This window comes from Camelus dromedarius, chromosome 5 (genome assembly GCF_036321535.1).
Source record: "Camelus dromedarius isolate mCamDro1 chromosome 5, mCamDro1.pat, whole genome shotgun sequence".
NCBI lineage: Eukaryota > Metazoa > Chordata > Mammalia > Artiodactyla > Camelidae > Camelus > Camelus dromedarius.
Genome location: NC_087440.1, coordinates 18,936,363 through 18,956,343, shown reverse-complemented (window position 1 = coordinate 18,956,343; position 19,981 = coordinate 18,936,363). Strand labels below are relative to the sequence as shown.

At 37.9% G+C, this 19,981-nt stretch overlaps 1 protein-coding gene across 1 annotated transcript; it reads left to right on the top strand.

Annotated features, from left to right (window-relative positions):
* Nucleotides 1-6,162: 6,162 nt before the first annotated feature.
* On the top strand, nt 6,163-19,775 carry BLOC1S6 (biogenesis of lysosomal organelles complex 1 subunit 6). Its single transcript, XM_031453132.2, has 5 exons — nt 6,163-6,339; nt 9,901-10,042; nt 14,396-14,483; nt 16,215-16,301; nt 16,993-19,775. Exons 1-5 carry the CDS (start codon nt 6,258-6,260, stop codon nt 17,110-17,112), a joined length of 519 nt encoding a protein of 172 aa, XP_031308992.1. The 5' UTR covers nt 6,163-6,257; the 3' UTR covers nt 17,113-19,775.
* The last annotated feature ends 206 nt before the right edge of the window (nt 19,776-19,981 follow it).

Here is a 19,981-nt window from a genome sequence, read left to right as displayed (position 1 = left end):
TGTTGGTCCATCTTCCCATTCCTTATCCTCTTCCTCCCTTAAGTAGAAGGAGAAACAGCTACTCTGGAAGTTTTGGGGCAAATAGTATTTGAACGAGAGATAACTCTTAATAGATGAGATATCTAGTTACTTGGAATCATTATTGACTATGACAATCCTGAATTGTTTCTTATTTCTGACTCAAATCAGAAATGTGAATCCCACTGTAAGGCCCAGGTGACTTTGAAGGAGTCCTTGCTGAAGGGGGAAAGGCCAAATTACTGAGAGAGAATTGGACCTCAGCCAGCCAGAGGCATCTGATGGGAATGCTGGCTGAGGAGGAGAGTACACTGATTCTCTTCTTTCTCTTCTCGTTCCCACTCAGCAGCTATCTTGTCGCAAGCATGACTACTTTTTCTTTTTTCTCTTTCCCAATCTGCTAGTGAGTGAAGTGAATGCTTTATAATATTGTTTTTAAAGCAGGCATCGGTTGATTCTGTGGCAAGACTGCTAGTTGCTTTCCAGCATCCATTCTCTGCTACATCCCAATGTTTTACCTGTGTGCGTGGCTGATCTGTGAAAGAACATCTCCTGCCTCTCCACAACTAAGTCCTGTTCAATGGAATTTGAGTGGAAGTGTATACTCAGTTCCAGGTCATGACATGGAGAGGATGTGTCCTCTCTCTCTGACCCTTCTTTTCCATCCTGCTGTGTGACATGTGGACTTGGTGGGGTTCTCTGGGTCATACCAGTGAGGCCAACAGTCAAGTGATGACCGAGCTATAAGCTACAAGGAGTCTGTGCCCCTGTGTGTGAGAGATACACTTCTATCTTGTTTGAGCCACTGTTACCTTGGTCTTTGTTATAGCAGCTGAATATGTACACTAACTAATATAAATCCTACCATAGGCAAAATGCTGAGCTAGGCAATGAATGTCTAAAGATGAGTGAGACAACTTGACAGTGCAAGGCTTGAGAAAGTTCACAACCTAGAGAGAGAGACAAATACAAACTCAGTAACTATAATAAAAGGTAGACAATGGTAACTGTCTTATTGGAGGTATAAACAAAGCCTGGTAGAAGAGATTAATTCTGATTGTGCCCTTAGGAAGGACTTCTTAAATAAGGTGACATGCAACTTGGGATTTGGACAGTGAGTTGAATTCTGACAAATGGAAAAGGATAAATAGGGCATCTCAGGCACAAGGAACAGTATGTGTAACTGCAAATGACAAAAAATGCACGTGTATCCAGAAAATAACCAGCAAAAAAGGCAGAAAGCCATTGAATGCAGAGGAGGAACAGCCCAACTAGGTGGAGACCAGATTGTGATGGCCCACGAATGTTACATTAAGGAATTTGGTTTTGGACGTGTTGAATTTGAGGTGGGATGGAAGAGATGGCCAGCAGGTAGCAGAAGATTAGATTCTGAAACTCATAAGCGAGAAGTTTGGAAGTGAGGTGAGAGCTGGAGATGTAGATGCGGGTGTCATCCAGATCTAAGGGACAAAGTGAAATAGACAAGAAAGAAAGTGCAGAGTGAGAAGAGGGTGAGGAGGAAACACAGGCCACACCTTTACAAGTGTGGGGAAGGGGAAGATGGCAGAAAAGGAGTCAGTGAAGGAAACTGGAGGGTAATCAGATAGGTAGGAAGAGACTCAGGGAAAGGTATGATCATGGACATCAAGGAAGTCACAGATGACTTCAGTTTACTTCCTTGTCGTGCCAAAATTATCCTTTCATTATTAACCCATCATTTCTCCAGCATTTCTGTCTTAGAAGGAGATCCTTCCAGAATAGTTACCTAATCTTCTTTGGACTGCTTCAGTACATCTTGCTTTTCTCTTGGCTTGTGAATCTGTAGGGTGTGAGCAGAAACTAACCATAGTGGATGCCATTGTGTGCTGCCCACATCCCTCCTTCAGGACAGAAAGCCTGATTCTCCTATCTGTTGGATGTGTTGACTGCCGATGGCTCACACATCCGAGCGTCTTGCTGAAGGGTGCTAATTTGCCTGAGTTTACACCTCTTCTCAGGGTACGCCTGCATCCAGTGACTGATACAGTTGTACTAAGGTTCAGCCCCTTGCCTCTATGTGAGAAAACTCGAACGCTCTTTTGTGGCTCCAGAACTCCCCATGGGATCAGCTGAAGCCTCTGATCTAACTCCTAAGCAGTTCAGCTCACCTTCTTCTACCCAGTCCTACCCTCTTCATTTTCTTACAGGTGTTGTTCCTGAAAGTACCCTCCTATAAGGTTCCTGCATGCAAACCTCGGTCTCAGAATCTGTTTCCTGGGGAATCCCATCTGGGAAAGTTGGTGCCCATGATGTCCTGGCAATGTCAGCCCACTGGCTGGCTAGCAATGAGGATCCGATCTATGGTTGTAGGTGGAGTGTTGATAGTGCCTGACAAGCTGCACTGGTGAGCTGGGATAGGACTCTAGTGGAAGCGATGCACTGCAAGGTGTAATAACCCAGGTCTTTGAGATGATTAGGGAAGTAGTAAATATAAGGACTGTAGAATTAAATGGCTCTTGCCATATGCTATTAAAGCATTGGAGAAAAAATGACGATATACTGAGGGCAATTAAGCTCCAATTCAAGATGAAATGTGAAAGCCAAAGGACCTCCTCGGCAGAATATACAAAGACTCTCAAATTCTGCAGCCAGACAGCAGCAAAAGTTGAAGATCAGGACCAGGACTTTTATTATAGTAGCAAAACTCCATAGAAGAATGAATTTTCAGCCATGAAAAGTTAAGAGTCTTAAATGGGAAGGAGTGGGACCCTGAGCTGTATGACTACATTTTGTGTTATCTTTTGTCTTTTTAAGTTCTTTTGATCGCAAAGATTATATAACACCTTTCTCTATTAGGTTCTTTTACTAACCATTTAATCTGTATTATTCTTGTCTTCCTGAAAAGACAGCACCTTGAGGTCCTTGAATCTGAAGTATATGTTTGCTACTTATGGTGTGTGTGTGTGTGTGTGTGTGTGTGTGTGTGTTTTCCCTGTTGGAAGACTACTAGTTTTTGCCTGCATATTACATTGATCTGTCCTTCAAGGTACAGCTTAGATTCATTTCCTCTATTAGGTTTGAAAAAATTTCTCTAGTTACTTCCCAATTGTGCATTACACAACTGCACATCTGTTGTTGGCTGAATAATGGTCCCCTAAAGGTATCCACTTTCAACTCCCTAGAATCTCTGAATGTTAGTTACTTTACATGGCAAAAGGAACTTTGCTGATGTGGTTTAAGGACCATGAGATGGGGGGGATTACCCTGGGTTATGTAGGTGGAGTCAATGTTCTTACGAGAAGGAGGCTGGAGGATCAGAGGATGAGCAGAGATGGTGCAATAGTGGTAGTAGAAGGAGAAAAAGCAATGTGATGTGGGGCCATGAGGCAAGTAATGCGGCTAGCCTTGAGAAGCTAGAAAAGGCAAGGGAGGGGATGCTTCCTCAGAGTCCCCAGAAGTAACTACCCCTGCCGACATCTTGATTTTAGCCCACAGAGACTGACTTTGGATTTCCAATCCTGAGAGCTGTGAGATAATAAATTTGTGTTGCTTTAAGCTCCCAAGTCTGTGGTAATTTGTTACATCAGCAAAAAGAAACCAATATGACATCATCATGTATTATGTACTCCTGTAGGTCTGTTCCACATAAATTAGTACTTTACTGTCATGCTGTCTAATTACACTATGTATAAATGGTAGAATATAAATTCCTGGAGGACAGGAATAAGAATTTTTACCTCTTTTTTTTTTAACACCTTACCGTGCCAATGTGTCCAGTTTCAGCTATTTGAAGTGGATAACTGAGTGGATATTTAGTGCATAAGAGAGAATGGCCACTATCAGTGGGGAAATGAAATGCATTTTGAAAGATGTATATAATTCAACAAACCGTTGACTTCCTTGGCATCCAATTCCAACCTTTTAATTTTGAGCTGTGTCACATGCAGTGTTAGGTGCATAGGGTTTGCTTAACAAAGGCTGGAACACGGAGTGTCCTCAACACGCTCTTGATGCACTGAGCCTAAATCTGTAGGGGTAAAGAAGGAAAAGGAGAAAGAGAAAAGCAAGATGGGTTTGGTAGAAAGTCCTCCTTGTCTATTTGGCTGATTCATTTTTGTCACATTAAGTAAAGTTAAAATGCTTTAAAAGAACATTCATTCTTTTCAATGTTCTTTTTTTGTTCAACAGTTTAATGTTTAATTAATTTCATCCATTAAATTCAAATAACCAGTATTTTAAAATCCAAGTAATATGCTTAAAACTGTGCTAATAGATAAAGAGGTTACAGACCACCCATAGAACATGGGTCTCTTCTAAAGGGCCTTAGTACCTAGTTAGGAGATAATACAATCAATCAACAAAGGTTACCAGGCAGTTTTATCAAGTGCCACCTTGTGTGTCTCAGACTTTGGAGATTATATTTGGAATTTGGGGCTAGAGAATCAATATTTCAGCAAATATCCATTGAGAACCTATTATGTTTCTCTGTGAATATGATTTTCTGTTTGGAGCTGGCAATTAATAGAGGAAATCAAGGGAAATAACTAATAGAATAATGGATTAAGTGCTAAATAGGAGGGATGCTTTGTAGTTGAGCAAAGATTATTACTATAGTTTCTGAAGGTTGAAAGGGGAGAGGGGATCGTGAATGACTTTAAAGTAAAGGCATTATTTAGGTTGAGCCTTGAAAAATGAGTATGACTTTGAAAAGAATATTCTTTCATGCCTGTGAATGAAAGGGCATAGTTTTGGGGAGTATGCTCAGATGGAACAAAGGGTGTTTGAAGGGTAGTGCATTACTTTCCTATTGCTATAGTAACAAATGACCACAAACTTAAAGCAATATAAATTAACATGCTATCTTAGAGTTCTATAGGTCAGAAGTCCAACACAGATCTCAGTAGGATAAAATTAAGGTGTTGGCAGGGCTGAGCTCCATTCTAGAGGCTCTAGCAGTGAATCCATTTCCTTGTCTTTTCTGGCTTCTAGAGGTTACCAATCCTGGGCAGAAACCCTCTTCCTCTATTTTCGAAGCCAGCCATGTTGCATCTCTTCAGTCATTTTTCATAGTCACATCTCCCTCGCTTTTCCAGTTTTGAAGCCCCTTGTGATTACATCAGATTCACTCAATAACCCTGGATTATCTATTTTATAGTCATGGGACCAGCAACCTTAATTACCCTTTGTAGTGAAACAAAATATTCACAGGTTCTGGAAATTAAATCTGTGGCCATCTTTTTGGGGGCATTATTCCGATTACTACAGCTAGTAAGAAGCAGCTAATCTTGAGAGGAAAGGAGGCCAAAGGAGGATGTGAATGCACTGATAAGGGCAATGGGGTTCAGGGGCAAGTTTCTGAGGCTTGAGTTAATTTCCAGTTTTCTGAAGATAGCTCTGCTTGCAGCATAGAAAATTGTTTGGACAGGCGATTTTGGGGTGCAACATTAGCAAGACACTATTACAGTCTAAGTGAGAGGGTCTCAGGTAAGGAGAGCATAGCTGATCATTTTATTTGGTCTGAAGCTGCTTCTGCTCATTTCTAAGTGTTTTTCATCAAAATTCATGATACCATCACACAGGATCTCAGCAAGTAGTTTCCGGTAATTTGGCTGAATTTGTCCAGTAGAAGCTGCAGTCCAGGCCTTAAATTGTTCACCTACAATCAACAAGAGGAGAGGAGTCCTGGCAGACCCCCAATTAGCAAGGCTGAAGATAGGTGAACACGTAATTTTTTGAGGGTCCAAACCGGAGGGAAAGCACACAGCCCTAATTTTTAGGGTATTTTCTTAACGCGGACATAAAACTGCAAAGCTGCGCCTGGCCCACTGAACAAAGCCTGACTGCTCACCCAGGCTCGACCCACAGGTCTCCAGTCTTCGATTCCCACCCGAGAGGCCTGAGAGCAGCCCCTTCCCGTCACCGCCCTTTCTCATCCGCGCCCCCCACTATCAGATGCAGGGACGCGAGCCCGGCACAGCTCACTATAAACAGACACGGTTTCCCAGACCCCACTACGACGTCAGCACGGAGTCCTGAAGGCGCCCGGGTGGGGTTGGAGCTGTAGTGGGGAAGAGGGGGAGGCAAGAAGGGGGTGGGGCGGACCCGCGGTCACGTGCCCAGAGTCCGCCGGTTTTTCGCTTTCGTCACTTCCGGGTGCAACCGCGGCTTCTGTTCGGGTGGGCTCTGGACGCGCTGGGTGCTTCCTTACTGTACCTGACGTCCTGTACCACTGCCTCTTCTTTGTTCCCAGCGGGAGGGACATGAGTGTCCCTGGGCCGCCGACCCCGGACGGGGTCCTGACAGGGCCACCCGAAGGCCTGGGGGCCGGGGACCCGATCCCGGGTACGTGCTGTGGGGAGGGGATGGGAGGGGAGGGGAGGGCGGGGGGCCGGGATCCGAGTGGGTTGGTCTCCGAGGCCGCCCAACGGGAGTGAAATGCTTTCGGCAGCCGTGGCCCGGAGACTCTGGCCGCAGCGCGGAAGCAGGGCACCTCGCGGAGCCCCCTGCCCTAGAAGGAGGCAGGAAATGAGGTCTGGAGGGAAAGCGATGTTTGAGGTGGTTTAGGGGGGATTTGCTGAAGTCTCTGAGTTTCTTGACTGTTGGCTGTTTGTTACATGTTAGTAGTGGTTAAGGATAAATGTGTCAGACGGATAATCGGTTTGTAATTCAGAGAATTGATGTAGTCTGTATTATTGACCACGCATTCATGAAATGCTCTGTCTTGCTTGTTAACCTTACTGCGTCCCTGTTCCTCCAGCAGGCTTTCTCAGCCCGAGTTCCAGGAGAGATGTAAGCCCTAATGGCCTAGGGCATTTGTTGACTTGCTCTGCATCCAGAATGGTACTATGTGTGTACCGTTCTTGGGAGCATTGAGAAGATAGTCACTCCAAGCAGTTTCTGTGTTCTGTAGTTCAGATGAGGAACCCTAGATGAGGAAAGGCTGCAGGACTTTGGATGTGCCTTCACTTGTACTTCCTGTTCCAGATATATAAGGATTACCCCAAAATAGTGCTCTCGGCCCTTTCTTGGTCAAGCTTTTCCTGAGTGATTTCTCTCTCTTTCACACCTTCTCTAAGTTGCTTCTACAAATATGACTTGCTTGTATTTAAGTGCAGCTTGCATCTCTCTATGCTTGCTCCTCCATTTGCTTGTTGGGTATTTTGACATAGTTATTTTGCATACATACAGCATGTACATGTCTGATCCTGTTAATGGTACCAAGTCACTGTCACTTGAAACGTTGGCATTCCTCTTGACTCTTTCCTCTCACTTGCTTCCTACCTCTGTTTAGTCTAGGGGATTCTACTGTACATTTCCCATCTCCTCTTCGTATTTTCACCCTTGCGACAACAGTCGTAAGACTAGTCCACCTTTACTCTCTCAAACTCTTTCACTTCATCTATCCCACTATCACATCACTGTCCCAGGATAAGGCTGCAATCATACCATTTAATTGCTTGGAAACCTTAAGTGGCCCCTTACTACTTAAAGGCCAAAAACACATTAGCTTGGCACTCAAGGGTCCGCATAGGCTGACCAAGTGGTCTTATAGCTCACTGCTGTATATGTCTCATGCTCCAAACACCCCAAATTAACTTCTCTTTCCAGAGCAATCCTGTATTCCCACCTTTCCTCATGCTGCTTCCTTTGCCAGTATTGCATCCCTTCCTCCCCTGTCTTAGAATTCTGACCCGTTTGGAAATACTAGGGTTAGGGGTTAGGGTTAGGGCTTCAACTTATGATTTTGGGGGGAGGACACATTCAGTCCATAACAATAAGGAGCTAGTTAAAAAATGGTAGAATTCTGTTCTGTTAAAAAGAATGTAGTAAATACATATATGTTAATATGGACTGTATCTAAGTTACATATTTATGAGAAAAGTTGCAGTACAGCATGAGTGGTATTTCCTTGCTGTAAAATCAGGGTTAAGCATGGGTGTGCAAAGACAGTTTCTTCAAGGCTGTGTAAGAAACTCCAGAGTAACTCTGGAGTAAGGGAGTGAGGAGTATTTTTACTTTTCAGCTTATGTCTCCTTCTTTTGTATTTTAAGTTTTTATGATGATAACACTTAAAAAGAAAAAGAAAGAAATGAAAATTCTGTCCATTCTTCAAGCTTCAGCCCAAATGCCCACACCTTAGGAATTGTTCCCCGTTGTCCCTGGTGAAAGTGATCCTTCTCTCCTCTAATGGCACTTCTCAGTTCTCTGATTCCCCAGTATTGAGCCCTTTCAGGGAAGGGGACTTGCCTCGTTTATTGTTGTAACCTCAAAAACTAAACATAGGATATATGTACAGCAAATGTTTCTTGTTTCCCACAATTAAGTACCTTGAACTTAGTAAATAAATATATGTAAAAACATTAGTAACTTAAAAGACTATTCCAATAATTAACCAGAAGACCGAGGCAGGGTGAAGGGGGGTTGGGGGTTAAAATGTGTATACGGTATAAGGAAGGTGTATTGGTTATTATTCCTTAAAGTAGAAATATCCTTATTTGGTTGTTTCTGTTTATGTGTAATACTTACGCTTTCTGTATTTTTGAAAGAGAGTTGCTGCTGTTTGCACTTCTGTTGAAATCAAGCTCTTTGCAATGGCATTAATTGTCAGATACATTTTATTCACTTCCCATCTGATAGTACATCAATGACAATATCTGTAAATGCTCCCCATTTCCCATTACATTTTTATTTCATTTGTGACGTGCTTCAGTTTCTAGTTGGCTCTTACTTGTTTGAATATTGCCTTGCACCTTGAGAATTCCAAAGTATTTTCATATGTTTCTCAGGATTCAAATAAAAACCATACTAGTTTATTTTAGTCTCTAAAAGCTAATTTTGAATATGACAGCATGTTGTTTTCCAGTCTTGCCAAAATTTAAATCTGTGGTAAAAACTATACTTGGAAATGGGCTATAAGCAACATGTCGTGATAAAGGTATTCTATATAATGATCTAATTTGGTATTATAGATTATTACCAGATTATGATTAAAGAGAGGTGTCTCAGAGTTTAATATTAGTTTAAAAATACTTTTGGAGTGTAAAGTAATATGACCATTTCACTTTTTTTTCATTCTGAAATCTTACAAACCATTCATTGAACCTTATTTAGAAATATTTTTGTATTTTTCTTGGTAGAAGTAGTAATTGATGGATGCTCATGTTAGACATTTTTGCCTGCCTGGCACAATACTTACACTGTTATTATTCAAAAGAAAAGTATAAATAAATCCTGGCATCACATCTAGATCTACAGGCAAGACAATTATTATACACTGTTTTCTATGGTAAATTAAGGTGCTGAATCTCAAGAGAGGAGAAATTCTTAGAAAATCTCTCCTCTGATTGCTAATGAATAACGAAACAACCCTCCTTTTATATGTAAATGATACATCAAGATATCTATAGAATAAATCTTGACCCATATTACTTCCATAGAATTGCAAAAACTGTTTCAGGCATTGCATTAAAAAATCTCTCTCTCTCTCTCTCTCTCTGTGTAATTTCTGCATGTTTTTGAAAAGAAGAATTTCTTCTATTCAGTGACTGTTTCCCACTTTTAGGCCTCAAAATCTTTTAATAATTTATTGAAAACTCCAAATCCTCTACCTGAAAAATATATAAACATACAGAATTTTGCATATATTAATGTTCATTTAATCTGGACTTTCCTTTGTGCTAGTAGTTTAAAAATATTTTTTGAGTGCTCATAACTCATTTCTTTAGAGGATGTTCAGAAGGTAAAAGTAAAAAAAAAAAAAAAAAAAAAGCCAGAATGCATACCGATAGTATCCTGTGTATGTGCTCTGAACTCCACTGCCAGCCTCTTTCCCTCCCTCACTACTCTCTTACACCTGTGTCAATTTAAAAGCTATCTAAATTAGATTTTTTTGCTTGGAGACAGGTTTAAGTGACACTTCTCCAGATGAAGGGTTAATAGAGGACTTGACCATAGAAGACAAAGCTGTGGAGCAACTGGCAGAAGGATTGCTTTCTCACTACCTGCCAGACCTGCAGAGATCAAAACAAGCTCTTCAGGAACTCACGTGAGCTGGCAAAAACCATAGATGCACTCATTTCCCCTCTGGCAATGTCATAATTTACTCTATAAGTAAAAACATATGCTATAATAAGGGATAATATTTTGTAACATTTAAGACAATGGAGTATTTCTATATCTCTCATGATAGCAAATGGGAGTGGAGTATTCTAAATTATGTAGCATATGTGTAATTCAGATTACATAGTAATCTAAATGTAAAAAGTGCAATGAATGCTCCTAGAGGGTTTGGTCTCTAAGGAGTACCCCTAAATCTTATCTAGACTCTTTGGTTTTGGTGTCTCACCACTGTTTTAGGAAAGTATCATCTACTGGGAATGTTGCAAGATAGCTATACACCTGTTTCTGAGTAGAGTTGCAAAATTGTCAACATAAGAGTCACAATTTGTTTTGAATTGTTGGTTCGCATGAGTTGCCAGAAATCCTTAATTATTTTTTATTGAGATGACCCATTTCATTCCTAATAAATAACTCTGCTAGCTAAATAAAGGATTGGAAAATAAGCTAAGAGAGGAACAGGATAAGGAAGAATCCCCTTAGAGTGGGATCAGTATGCAGAAATATATACTGTGACTTTATCAGCTCCCACTCAGAGACAGCCGACTGAGCTTCTGCTTCCTCTTGGGTCAGGACCTCTCTGGATTGCCCAAGCTGGCCTATCATTTCTTTTTTGTGGTTATCAGCTTTATTTTATTATTATCTTTTGGGGAGGTTTTGGGTTTTTTTTTTTAAACATCTTTATTGTGGTATAATTCCCATAAAGTAAACTACACATATTTCTATGTACAATTTGATTAATTTTTATATTTTTTTATTGAAGTATAGTCAGTTTACAATGTTGTGTCGATTTCTGGTGTACAGCACAATGCTTCAATTATATATGAACATACATATATTTGTTTTCATATTCTTTTTCACTGTAAGTTACTGCAAGATATTGAATATTGTTCCCTGTGCTACATAATTTGATGAATTTTAATAGATATATACACTTAGGAAATGTGGTGGTCAGCTTTAAACTGACTATGTACTGCTGCTGCTCTAAGACCTACCCTTTGAAAACTATCTTAAAACCCTTTATTAGGGCAAAAGGAGAGGAATAATCAACAACTTACGTCCATTTTATAAATATTGATAGCTAACGTTCTAGTCCCTAGATTTCCAGATGATAAGTGAGTATAAAAGTGGTACTGTGTTTTACTGCGCGTGGTTAGGGAGTTGACAACATTCTTGGTTTTCTGCTAGTTCCAAGTGAGATTTTTTGTATCCCTATTGTGTGGTCTGTTTTGTATTTTAACAACAGTCAATCGCTGTAGAAAAGTCATAAAGATTTTGTGGGGGAGTTTGAATGAAGCAAGATAGACTGAAGAAAGGTAAGAAACTCTGCAAACAAAACAGCTGGATGACACTTTACTTACAGAAAACTGGGAATCAAGATTTAATTGGAAAGTTTAATTGAGGAGGACATTGGCTAAAATTTAGTGTTGGAATAACTTCATTTATCTTCCTAGGCAACTAGATGATGATGATGATGATGATGAAAATGATGATAATGATAGTAAAATCAGCTACTGTTTATAACAGTTGAATAGGAAGAATAAATAGTTGTTAAACTTCTTGAGTGTTAAAGAAAGATGAGCAAACTTCAGAGAAAGAAAAGAAAAAGAAAAAGAAATATATGGGTCTATTAAGAGCTTTCTACACCATCCCACTGATTAATGTATCTGTTCTTTCACCAATACCATTGATTTCTGTAGTTTTATGTCTTGAAATTTGGTAATGTTAAGTCTTCCAATTTTGTTCTTCAGTATGTGTTGGCTATTCTCGCTTTTTGCCTTTTCATATGAATTTTAGAATCAGTTTGTTGATATCTACAAAATAAGTTGCTGGGATTTAAATTGAGATTGCATTGGATCAAGTTGAGAAGAATTGAGATCTTAGCAGTATTGAATTTTTTATTCCACATACTTAGAATATCTCTTCATTATTTAGATCTTTTTTATTTCTTTCATTAGACTTTAATAGTTTTTGCACATAGATCTTACGCATATTTTGTTAGATTTATACCGAAGTATTTCATCTGACAGGAGTTATAAATGGTATTGATTTTTAATTCTGATTGTTCATTGCTGGTATAAAGGAAAACAACTGACCTTTATATTTTAACCTTGTATCCTGAAACCTTGCTATATTCACATTTTTATTCCTGGGTGTTTTTTGTTGTTGTTGATTCATTGGGATTTTCCACATAGGCAATCATGTTATCTGTGAACAGACAGTTTTTTCCCCTTCCTTTCCGATATTTATTTTGTTCGTGTGTGTTACTGCATTAGCTAGGACTTCCAGTAATGTTGAATAGGAGTAGTAAGAGTGGACATCCTTTCCTTGCTCCTGATCTTTACGGAAAGAGCATCTAGTTTCTTACCACAAGTGTGATATTAGCTGTAGGGTTTTTTTAGATATTCTTTATCAAGTTGGGGAAGTTACTCTCTCCTCCTAGCTTGATGACAGTGTTTTTAACCATGAATGGGTGTTGGACTTTGTCAGATGCTTTTTTTACATCAACTGATAACACCATACAATTTCTCTTCTTCAACCAGTTGATGTGGTGGACTGTATTGATTGATTTTTCATATGTTAAACCAGCTTTGCATACTTGGACTAAATCCCACTTGGTTATGGTGTATAATTCTTTTTATACATTGGATTTGATTTGTTGACGTTTTGTTGAGGATTTTTGCATCTATGTTCAAGAGAGATAATGGTCTATAGTTTTCCTTTCTTGTAGTATCTTTATCTGGTTTTGGTTTTAGGATAGTGTTGGCCTCATAGAATGAGAATTGGTGTAATTTCTTCCTTAAATATTTGGTTGAAATCACCAGTGAAGCCATCCGTTCCTGCTACGTTCATTTCTGGAAGGTTATTACTTATAAATATAAGCCTACTTGGATGATCAGTTTTGCCTTGTGTGAGTTTTGGTAGTTTGTATCTTTCAAGGAATTAGTCATTTCCATCTAAGTTATCAAATTTGTAGACATAAAGTTGTTGAAAGTATTCCTTTATTCTCCTTTTAGTGTCCATGGGATAAGTAGTGATGTCCCCTCTTCCATAAATTACGTTAGTAATTTGTGTCTTCTCTCTCTCTCTCTCTTTTTTTTTGTTAGTCTAGCTAGAAGTTTATTAATTTTATCAGTCTTTTGGAAGAACCAACTTTTGGTTTTGTTGATTTTTTATTGTTTTCCAGTTGTAACCTGTTTTTGCTGTCCCGCTTATCTTGGATCTTTGACTTGCTGTGTTCTCCTCTCATCCGTTCTGTATTTCACCTTCTGTGGTCTTCAGTCAGAGCTGAAGGGACGCTTGTAACCTGTAGGGTATGCCAACTCCGTGCTGGATGGTGGAGATTTGTCACTGCCCTTCAGTCTCTTTATTGCTATTTATTTTTTTCATCATTGTTCTCTGTTCAGCATAGTTTCGCAAACACATCATATTATATTTTTCTGTGTCCGTAGTATTCTTTAAAATATTTAATTAGCTGGCCCTCCCCCCCCAACTCCAGTGTCACTTGTTGCTGTGATCCCAGCATTGGTTGATCTGGAGAAAAATATCAGAGAAGTTGGCGTGTCTTCCTCAATCCAAAGTTTTGAATCAGATTTTAAGAGGAACCTTAGAAGTTACCTGATCTGATCTTCTTACTTTATAAATGAAGAAATATAGGTCTAGAGAAAGAAACTTAATTTCCAAAAATCACACAACTGGGTATTATCCTTTGATGCTGCGTTTTCCCCAATTTTATAATCTAAAAAGTCACTGTTCCTCTTCTCCTTTATGGTAATGTTGCGATTTTAATATACATAAAACATCAAGTTTTGGGGGCAAGATGGTATAAAAAACACTTAGGGGGATAATATGGAAGGTTGCTAGAAATAGGTAATAAAATAATTTAAAATGGTTCATTGTTATTAGAATGTGAAATTGAAGAGGGGAGGGTATAGCTCAAGTGGCAGAGCACTTGTCTAGCATGCATGAGGTCCTAGGTTCAATCCCCAGTACCTCCTCTGAAAATAAATAAATAAACAAATTTAATTACACCCCAACACACACCAAAAAAAAAAAAAAATGTGAAATTGAGGCAAAAATAAAAGACACACTTAGTTATCAGAATGTGGCTTTGGAATATTATTTTGAAAAAGATTATGCTAAACTAAATAAGCCTTGAAGAGTCAATAAATTACCAACCTAATTTCTACTTCTGACATTAATCAAGATGAATGTGATTCCTTTTAATGAACCATCACTTAAAGTATGTAAAGTTTATTTTGGCTGTGTGCTTTTATTTCAGACAGAACCAAGTTGTATTATTAGATACGTTGGAACAAGAGATTTCAAAATTTAAAGAATGTCATTCTATGTTGGATATTAATGCTTTGGTAAGCATGATTTAGTTGCTATAGCTTAATGACATCTTGTTTTAGAAATACGTAGAATTATCTCCCCAAATTTCTACTTTCGTATGTTTGAGATATTTTCCTCTAATTTTGAAAGTTTAGAATTTGTTTAGCAGGAAACCTTGATTTACTTTATTAGACTTTCCATTGTCTTGAATTGTTAGCTTTCAAACATTGAACTTGTGATAGGAAATTGAACTTACGTGTGAGAGTCTGGAATAGATCTGCTCATAATTGAAGACCAATAAAAGAGAAATTAAGGAACTTTGGGGGTACTGTTTTTCTCCTTATCTCTATCACGTACAAGGTTTTTAAAATTAGTGTTTATTTAATTGTATGGCATTTTCATAATGGCTGAAACAGACTGAGGGTCCTTTGTATCTCTCAATATAAACAACAATAGTTGAATTTCAGAAGCGTTACAGCTTTTTGATAGGAGGAACTGATACTTTTTAAGAAATGGAGAATTAACAGAAATAAGGAACTTGTGGCTACCTTTTTCTTTACCTCGAACATTAGAAATAGCTTAGTTGCATGAGTTTGTGGACTTCCAGTATGTATGTCAAAAAATGGACTTTTCATTGGAAAAAATGTGGCTTATTAATGTTTTCCTTTTATAACAATTGAAAACAAAGTTCAGCTTCTCTAGTATTAGACAGAGGCCTATGGTAGTAAATACAAAGACTTCTACTCAGTAGTTCCTGATTTGTGAAGGACATGGGCTAAGCCCCCCTACTTTTGTCTTCCCCACTGAGTTCATGTTGCAGCAGAACGAATATTTAAGGAATGAATGATGAATGAATGAACCAAACAGATGTAATGCTATTGCTTCTGTGGGAAGGGGCAGAAACTTAAGTCTTCCTCTTTTTCCTTCTCTCAGGAGTTTTAATTGCCATTTAGGAACTGAAAAATAGAAGGCCCAGAGAGAGAGAGAGAAGGAGGGTCTGTAAGCTCTAAATCTTACCAGACTCCAACTTTACTTGTAGCTATATAAGGCTGCTAATCACTCTGTTGATACTTCTTTCATTTCTGTTACTTATCTTCTCTGTTACCTTGCTTCCTGAGAATGAGGTGCTTTTTTTCCTTCTCTCCCATCTCTGGCTGAGATGGAAAGTCTTACCATTCCTTGGGAAGAAAAGTGTCTTTACAGAGATTGTTCTCCTTGGTCTGACTGGAGAAGCCCAAAGAATATGGCCAAACTTGTCCACAGCCCTCTCAGGGCTTACTGGGCACAGCTTGGTTTTTCCTGAGGACAGACACTTAAACTGTACTATGTACTCTGGCTCAGTCTCCTCCTTGTAAGGCAGTAGAGAGGGTTTTACTTTTCTTAAATGAAACTAATAGTATTTTTGGATAGTTTTACTAAAAGTTTAGGATTAGATTGCATGTTGTTAAGGCAAAATATTATGTACACAATATAAATGTCTATTTTATGTTTAGTAATGTTTTAATCAATCTGAACTGAATCAAATATTATCAAAAGCCTACTAATGGTTTAAATTAAATTTGAATTTTGGAATTAAAATGTGGAGATAATTAAGGCTTTAAATTTTTTGACCAATTTAGGAAGAATGAACTGTAGTTTAGACATTTACTTATTCATTTTGATATTTCAGCCTGTTTTAAGTTGACTTTTTAAAAAATATATATTTTTATTGAAGTATAATCAGTTTATGTTTTAAGTTGACTTTTCATTTGCTTTTCCATGTTGAGTTCACTGAAGCTAAACACTATCATACCAAGTTGGTGAATATAAGAAAAGAGATGCTGATGCTTCATGAAAAAACATCAAAGTTAAAAGTGAGTTTAAAATTTTTTCACAGTCTTTATAAAAGTAGAGGTTTAATTGTCTTTTTCTTCCGTATTCATTTTCTGACTTCTTATATATCCATATACAGTAACATACTAATTTATGGTACATTGTTTTCTTTTAAAACACTTTCTTATGAGCCCCACTCTGGGCTTTTCTACTAATAGTTGGGCTAGTAGGCTCACATCCTCTGTATGTCACTGCAGTTCTCATTCAGTAAGAGTTTGGAGGAACAAACTTTGTTATCAAGGAGACCCTAAATTACCAGAACATTAAAAATTGTGAATCACTATATTGTATACCTGTAATATATAATATTGTACAGCAACTATACGTCAATAAAAAAATTACCCAGAACAAATTTAAAAGTTAAATATGAAATTTATTAATATGTATTAATTACCTTAAATCGGAGCACTATTACTTTTAAAACTTTAAAAAAAATTTTAGTTTTTGTATACAGTTTTTAAAGATTACTTTCCATTTACAGTTGTTACAAAATATTAGCTATATACATCCTTGAGCCTACATCTGATAATTTGTACCTCCCACTCTCCCACCCTTATATTGCCCCCCACCACTAGTAACACTAGTTTATTCTCTAAAAGCACTGTTACTTTTAAATTAGACCATAACCTACAAGCCTTTTGTTCTCTTGATTTTTTAATTTTTTTGACATAGAAAAGAGCACTTAAACTGCAGCAGAAGCGGCAAAAAGAAGAGTTGGAAAGGGAGCAGCAACGAGAGAAGGAATTTGAAAGAGAAAAGCAGTTAACTGCCAAACCAGCTAAAAGGACGTGAGAAGTTGAATGTTGTTGTCCTTCCTTCCCCTGTTCGTGTTCTGGATTTGAGGCAACCCAGTGTAGACTGAAGTGAAGGTAGTGCCTTATGCCCTCGTGTCATAGTTTGAAATCCTTTTCCCAGGAGTGCTGTCTCTCTGTCTTCATGTCAGCCGTTCAAGAAGCCTTTTTTTCCCTAAGTAGAAGACATAATGTCACTTGGTTTGGATACTTATATGTAATTTTTCAACTTCATTTTGTTTAATTTTAAAATTCATTATTTTTGGCCTTAAGTAATTTGTAAACTAAAAAATGCTTTGATAGTTTAGTAGTTTTGATGCTAAGTGGTTAAAAATTAGTATGAGTTTTTTTAGCTTATTAGTAAATGTGGCTTTAAGAGTTTCACTTTCTTATTTTATGAAATGACTTGCCTTTGTGGTAGTACAGTGCTGGTTTTTGGCAGTTGCCTTTTCATTGCTTGTTTAAGAAAAAAGGCCATCTGGAAAATCACATATGCCACTGGAAAAGAGGTGGTGGAAGCCTTTGTGAAGAACATAATAGAGAAGAGCGTACACAGGAAGCAATGGCATCGTAGGCACAGGATAGGTGAGCAAGATGCCGTATGGGTTCCCCTCACCATGTACCCTGTCTGCTTCCAGGCTTTGTTGTTGCTATTTAGTTCTTAGGTTGCTTCTGGGTGCGAAGTAGATTATACCTATTGCTAAAATTTGGTGGGGGCGGTGTAGCTTTCACACACGCAAATATGCTTAAATATTTGTAATTCTTAGTAACAGTTGTCACACACCATGAGATACAGTTGTGAAGTTGATAAGATAATTAACCCAACTTTCCAAGTGGAAAGGCTAATCGCTAGTTCTGCCTGTCCTCTGATTTGCTGTGTGGCCTTATATGTGATTACTTTTTCTGTGCTGTTAAAAAATTCTTAAAGTAGAATGATATATGCCAAGTACCCATGTTATAGGTAATGACAAGAATGGTGGAAAATTAGTCAACAGCTTCTTCACAAAAGAGGCAGCATGGTAACTTTAGTGTTTTCTAGACCCCCCCCCCCCCCAATAATATATGTGGAGATTATTATGTGAGGGTAACATTATGAAGTTGCATTGTTTTAAAGTGAGAGGTATTATTCATTGTTTTAGTAGTATTTAATATCCAACTGATGTACCATCTCCATTACATAGAGACTGTACAGATTAGATTAGATTATAGATTGTGATTAGAATGTGTATCTTTTATAATCTACATGACATTTTTGGTAAGCTGGAATTACTACCTCTGACCACGTATCAGGCTAACTAATGATGGAGAAGGCCTTAGATTTACATCGAGTGCTAAGAACTGATCTTTTTAAAGTTTTGAAAGTTTGAAAGCCTTTCTTTTCTTTAATGAATGAATTATAATCTCACAATTCACTTGACTTTGACCTTATGTTTAAGAATATAAATATATTTCATTTTAGAAGGCCACAAGTTGCCCTCAAACACTAGGTGAAACTCCTTGGGCAGGATCATTAGCTCTGGCAGGACAATGTCACCTAAACTGCTGAATGTACTCATTTGTATGTAACCTGACAAAGGCTGTGCATTGTTCTTGGACTGGTTTGTGGTCCAGCTGAGGTGATTATTTAACATGGTGGTTCCTGGACACCATTCTCAATTTACTGAAACAAATCTGTTTGTTTTTCTTTACTTTTCTTTTTTTGAAAAGTTTCCTCAAGTGATTAAAGTTGAGAACCATTGGTCTAGTGGTCTAGGTCAGAGGTTTCCACGCTAGGCTGCATATTATTATCACCTGGAAGCTTTTAAAAAATACACTCTGAAAGATTTTTACTCGTTAGTTGTTAGGTAGGGCCCATGCACATTTTAAGGAGCCCCCCCAGATAAGTCTAATGCAAGGAAACACTGATGTAGACTTTCTAGTGATTTATATTTATAAGGAGTGAAATAGTTTGAAATTACCCAGTAACTCTTGGGATTAATCTTACAAAATAAATTCTTAAGCTGCTGCTTTTGATATAAATTCAGATTTAAGACTGAACTTGATAGCAGGCAGGAAATAGGTATAGAATTCTGATGAATTGAACTTTTGTGATGTGTATTAAAATAAATCATGTTTATTGAATGAATGGCAAGGCACATATACTTTGAAAATATATTACTTACATTTTGAAGATTTTTTAAAATGTCAAGAATATATATTAGCAGCCACTATTTTTAGGTCAGTTGTAAATCAGAAGTACTGTTACCTCGGTATTAAAATATAAACTTTAGCTATATTTCAGTAGCATATAGATATATCTTACTAAAACTGAACAGAACCCCTATGTTAGTCTTGCTGTATTTTTGCACAAAGTAATGAATTGATAACTTGAGTTGAAAAAGATTACCTTTGGTGTTTTGGTTGAAAAAAAAAAGTCTTTGTTTTGAAACTATATCACATACACGGAACTAAAATTATGGAAGTTAATTTTATATTTACTTTGCAGGAAGTATCATGTAAATATACAGACGGTGAATGTAGTATGGATTGTGTCCGCAGTGAGTTTTTGGGTGGATACAGTTTATAAATATGCCAGTTATATACCCTCATACACTTGTCTGATTTTGAGCTTGTAAAATGAAGACTACTTTTTACACATTTAATAAAGAAAAAAAGGTCTCTGAATTATCCAGTGTCATTTATCAAGCACTGGTGTGTATACAGCGCTGTGTACTTCCCTTTATGAAACTTATTTCAGGCGTTCTATTCCTTTGCTTCCTCTCCTGGCATCTTCCTCTCAGTGTTCTCCGTTGATTGCATCACAGAATGACTGGCCCGCTCATGAAACCCTTTTCAGAAAGGTGATAGTGTTGTGAAGAGGTTCTAGATGA